General features: G+C 34.7%; 1 protein-coding gene across 1 annotated transcript in view; it reads right to left on the bottom strand.

Moving 5' to 3' along the window:
- Positions 1-292: 292 nt before the first annotated feature.
- The window catches only part of PIG-T (phosphatidylinositol glycan anchor biosynthesis class T), a 60,559-nt gene continuing 54,851 nt past the window's right edge, over positions 293-6,000 (bottom strand). The window contains exon 11 of the mRNA XM_068369042.1: positions 293-1,374. Within this exon, the coding sequence (XP_068225143.1) occupies positions 1,155-1,374 (220 nt within the window). The 3' untranslated portion in view covers positions 293-1,154. The remainder of the gene's footprint in view (positions 1,375-6,000) is intronic.

The raw sequence follows: 6,000 nt of genomic DNA, 5'->3' as shown, positions 1-6,000 counted from the left end.
GCAACAAAATATCTATCAATGTCCCCTCTAAAAGAAAAACACTGGTTTGCATTGTCGTTTATTTTAACACTCCTTTACTAAGAAGATGCAAGTTCTTCCTTCCTTTGTCAGGATGCCAGAACACTTCAAATCAATCGATCCTTTTTCTTTGAAAAGTTACCAACCTATAGTACTTATCCAAGTATCATTATCAACCTCATCTCCAGAAATGTATAGTATTCCCTCAAGTATAAATGTATTGCAACACAAGAGACTTCAGGACAAAGTGGTAATTGGAAAACTAAACACAACACCTTTTTAAAGAAATTGTATTTAAAAATAAGTACAATTAATAACAGCTGCATTTACAAAATGCAGCACACTACAACATGTACTCACAATCACTGTTTGCTGTAAAAATACAATAAAAAATCATTTGAATATGTAACTATAAATATGAAGCGATTCTAGATCAGGAAATAATCAAGTTTAAATAGGGAGTATTTACGTAGCAACAGAAGGTCTTCTTAACAATGAACAATGGACATGCAACATTGCCAATGGTGTAGTGGAATGTGCAAATTAGAATACACAATGTTGTATCACATTCAACATTCATTTATGATCTGTAATCTCATCGCCTAAAATTTCAGTCTTCACAAACATTAGTCAGAGCAGCAGATTACACAGGTCTAGCTAACCCAAACACTTATTTCTCCATAATAAATAAATAAACATTACCATTATGCTTTAGTAAACACTGGACCTATATCTACAAATTACAGTATAGTATAGTAAGTACTGTACAGTATAGAAAGTACTGTACAGCATAGTAAGTAGTGTACAGTGTTTTTCATTTACGTCCTCCCCTTTCCTGTATAAAATTCCCAATAACTAAAACTCCCTGGAATCATTGCATTCGCAAAACTATCAGAAAATGTACCGACAGATATTACTCTTCATGAATAGTGCACTGAAAAAAAGATAAATAATAATAATAATAACTGACAATATTCCAAAGTCTTAGACTATTACAGTGGTCCCAGCAAAAACCACACAACTGGTTAGCACATCAAGACAACCCCCGGAGCTGTGACAATCAACAGCAATTCTCATCAAGCACAACATCCCTCCGTATAAACATGACAAGTTTAAATACACGTAAGAGCATTTCTTCAGCTGTTTACTTCACCACATGACTTATCTTCTTCGCTCTCCTCTTCCTCTATATCTTCCAATTCTTCCCTTTCTTCATATAGCGGGTTCTCCTCAACAACTACAGCCTCCTTAGGCTCTTCGGCTGCTTCCTTTTTACCTCTCCCGAAGAAGTTCTTCAATCTCTTCACCAGCCGGCCAAGAGGAGATTCGCTACCTTCGATCTTCTTGAGCACCAACCTGAGTGAAGTACAATCAGGAGAATAACAACCTAACCAGATTAATGTTAAGTCTTAGAAGATACTTTTCCAGGTGCAACTAAAGGTCAAGACACTCGTGCAATATGAAAATCTTCATTATGATGTTTTCTTAAAAGGATGTCCTTAGCCTCCTTGATTTAAATGTGGACTCTTGTGTATATTCTAACTGACCACTATTCATATATACCAAACTTGCAACTGCTGTATAATATTTGCTGTCATGAAAATGGGAAACTTATAAAAATGACAAACGTATACTGCCGACTATAAGACGACCTTTAGATAGGATATGGTTAAAAATTTTGGACAAATTTTGATGAATTTGTAGTATACGACGACTAATAAATTACAAAAACATCTGTAAATAAGCTAGCTTTTATAGCAATATGTACTTGACCACATTTTTTTTATGCAAAGATGATGTTATTACAAATACTGTAAGGTTTTACATACTGTATCATTTGAAATTTAAAATAAATAAAATAGATGATTCTATATCATGTTTTTCATACACGTCGCATAAAGGGAAATCATTGTTTTGTTTACATTTCACCGCTAATCACAACGAACAAACGAACGAACAAAACAACGCATTTAAGCATCCAAGTAACTACTAATGATACTAACAGCTTTTAGTAAACTGTATAAAAACTATGCTAGTCATAACGTACAGCATTGTTAATTCTACAATACTTAGTATAAGACATCTTGAATAAGTTTGGAAATTATATCGCAACACTTTTTTTTTATTTATATGTGTACATTAAGACGTCTTGAATAAGTTTGTAAATTATATTTGAAATACTTTATTTAATCTGTGTGCATATCCTCAATAGCGGTTGCTCGAATCAGCGGACAACATAATCAGATGAATATGTTTATATTTCCTCAACTGGGCTTGCATAGAAAAAAGTTGACTTCAATTATATGTAATTGTTCCTTGAATAGACTATTTATTATGCATATATGCCAATAATATGGAAGATAAAAATGGTTTTATAAACATTATAAAGTTTATTTCATAAAGTGGATGATGTTTTTTCATCTAAGTATGTCAGCGGTTGTCGAACCGAGGCTGAAGGTAGCCTACATAAATATCAATTAGAATTCAAAGTTTGATTTTTAGAATGGTACAATACGACCCCCAACTTTTAGGGGCGATTTTTAGGATTTAAAGGTCATCTTATATGTGGAAATATACAGTAAGTTTCTAGCTAAAGCTTGTCTCTAAACAGAAACTTATCATCTTAGTTATAAGTGACAATAATATTGATTTCAGAAATGGAATAACTCCAAAGAATCCTCTAACCCTTTTACCCCCAGGCTATTTGGAACTTTCCAACCCTTAACCCCCAAGGGTTATCTTTTTTTTCAAGCACATTTTGCAATATGATTTATTCAAATTGCTCTAACAGCCTTAATTTTTGTCATAGAGAGATCAGGTTGGTCTCATTGTCTTGGAAAATGCCTGAAGTTTCTGAAAAAATTATCAAAAATATGTAAAAAAAAATATAAATAGCAGTTTTTTGCAAGGACGTACCAGTACTTCCATGGGGGTAAAGGGATGGGTTTTGTGAAATGTACCAGTACGTCCTTTGGGGGTAAAAGGGTTAATACACTAGAAGTGGATCTTAAGAAATAATATGCAGTAAAGTAACAGACTTTATGTTCTCTACCAAAATGACTATCAGATGATAAGGGGTAATAGGCTGGAGAAATATTGACTAAGGAATACAGTAGTTGGTGTTTTAAAAACAAACATTAAATCAAAATAATAGTAAATTAAAATTTCTTTGAAATATAACAAAAAAACAATCTTGACAAAAAACTGTTACAGTACATCTTTATCTCTATTCTATAATTAAGGAGTTCACCAAAGCATTAATCCAATAGTCATTAAATAAAAGCTATATACAGTAATTTGGTATACAGATTTAAAAAATTGAAAGCATTTATTATTATTTGTACAAAAGCTACAGCTATGAATCTTTTATATGTTTTGCCATTAGCCAAACTCTAAAAAATACATTTAATATGTTTTGCTTAAAAACCTAGGGTGTTTTATATATCAAACTTATTGCTTGTGATGGTTTAATCAAAATATGAATAGGTATAAGCAAGAAAACAAATGAGTGAATGATAGGCGAAACATTCCAAAACAAGAGCACACTTTCGCCTGCAGAAAACGCAAACTTCTCTAGCCTATCTGAATACCAGAGAAATGTACTAAATGACAAGGGTGGGAAGAGGGGCACTCCTAGTTAAAGAACTTTGTATTTATTTCATAAATACAATAAAACCATTTTCAATTTCTTCATTTCCTTTTCTTGCCTAAGACTAGTGAAAATGAAAAATGAAGGGACAAAATGTGGGAACTCCAGTCATAAAAAGTAGAAGACTATAGTCCATTTCTTTTAGCGATGCATATTTACACAGACTCGCAGCGGTGCCCTTTTATCTCGTTAAAGTTTCCGGATCGCTGATTGGTTGGACAAGATAATTCTAACCAATCAGGGATCAGGAAACTATTTCCGAGCTAAAAGGACACCGCCGCGAGTCGGTGCAAATATGCATCACTAAAAGAAATGGACTATAGTTGCATGAATCAAATATAAATATGTTTGAAGGAGAGGTCTAATTGGTGAGGGATCTATGGTCGTGGTTCAATCACGCCCCAGTTTTCTATACTGACACTCAAGAGTAAGCGAACTAGGTTTATTCCTGGCATTCCATGCATCTCTTTTTTTTCTCTGGTATATTCAGCAATAACTATGCCTTAGAAATGGTGCTAGAGGAGCATTTCACGGAGCGACACAGGTTCCTCTCCCAGAAATAGACTTTTCCTTCGTCAAAATCCCTTTTCTAAACATCTTTTGCTCTACTGTGCCACAGTATAATCACAGGTACCAAGAAACCATACTTAGTTCAACTAAATGACAAACTTTGGTACAATAAGATTACAAATTGATATATTGTAAAATGACTTCCTACAGTAATGCTTGGTAAATTTAATGTTCAAAGTAATTTCAAGGATTTTCATTAAGAAAAAATACTTTGTCCCGCAACACTTTATATCTAATTAATAAGACTTATTAAAAGGGTCTTACACAATGCATACATGTCTGTGCATACACAGGAATGTTAGTCATAGGAAGCTTGTCATAATATTGTACTAAAATGTTATTTTTATTAATAAAATAAATTTTTGAATATACTTACCCGGTGATTATATAAGCTGCAGCTCTGCTGCACGACAGAAAAACTCTACGTTCAAAATACGCCAGCGATCACTATGCAGGTAGGGGGTGTACATCAACAGCGCAATCTGTCGAGCAGGTACTCAGTACTCAATGTAAACACAGAACCAATTTTCTCCTCAGTCCACTGGGTCTCTATTGGGGAGGAAGGGAGGGTCCTTTAATATATAATCACCGGGTATGTATATTCAAAAATTTATTTTATTAATAAAAATAACATTTTTCAATATTAAACTTAGCCGGTGATTATATAAGCTGATTCACACCCAGGGGGGTGGGTAGAGACCAGCATTACTTGTTTACGTTATAATGAGCTAAGTATTATGTATTTCATTTTAGCAGTTATTCAAAATAACAAACATAAAATAAATAAGTACCTGGTAAGGAAGTCGACTTGAACAATTACTCTGCCTTTTTAAGTACGTCTTCCTTACTGAGCCTCGCGATCCTCTTAGGATGCTGAGCGACTCCTAGGAGCTGAAGTATCAAGGGTTGCCACCCATACTAAAGGACCTCATCAAAACCTCTAATCTCAAGAAAAGAATTTGACCACCCGCCAAATCAAGTAGGATGCGAAAGGCTTCTTAGCCTTCCGGACAACCCAAAAACAATAATAAAACATTTCAAGAGAAAGATTAAAAAGGTTATGGAATTAGGGAATTGTAGTGGTTGAGCCCTCACCCACTACTGCACTCGTTGCTACGAATGGTCCCAGAGTGTAGCAGTTCTCGTAAAGAGACTGGACATTCTTAAGATAAAAAGACGCGAACACTGACTTGCTTTTCCAATAGGTTGCGTCGATTATACTTTGCAGAGATCTATTTTGTTTAAAGGCCACGGAAGTTGCGACAGCTCTAACTTCGTGTGTCCTTACCTTCAGCAAAGCTTGGTCTTCCTCATTCAGATGGGAATGAGCTTCTCGTATTAACAGTCTGATAAAATAGGATAAAGCATTCTTTGACATAGGCAAAGATGGTTTCTTAACTGAACACCATAAAGCTTCAGACGGGCCTCGTAAAGGTTAAGTTCGTTTTAAATAGAACTTAAGAGCTCTTACAGGACATAAGACTCTTTCTAGTTCATTTCCAACCATACGATAAGTTTGGAATATCGAACGATATTGGTCAAGGCCGAGAAGGCAGCTCGTTTTTGGCTAGAAAACCAAGTTGTAGAACATGTAGCCGTTTCGGATGAGAATCCGATGTTCTTGCTGAAGGCATGAATCTCACTGACTCTTTTAGCTGTGGTTAAGCATACCAGGAAAAGAGTCTTTAAGGTGAGATATTTCAGGGAGGCTGATTGTAGCGGTTCGAACCTGTCTGACATAAGGAATCTTAGTACCACGTCTA

Source organism: Palaemon carinicauda, unplaced genomic scaffold (genome assembly GCF_036898095.1).
Source record: "Palaemon carinicauda isolate YSFRI2023 unplaced genomic scaffold, ASM3689809v2 scaffold347, whole genome shotgun sequence".
Classification (NCBI taxonomy): Eukaryota; Metazoa; Arthropoda; class Malacostraca; order Decapoda; family Palaemonidae; genus Palaemon; species Palaemon carinicauda.
Note: the sequence above shows the minus strand (reverse complement) of the source record. Positions and strands in the feature narration are given on the sequence as shown.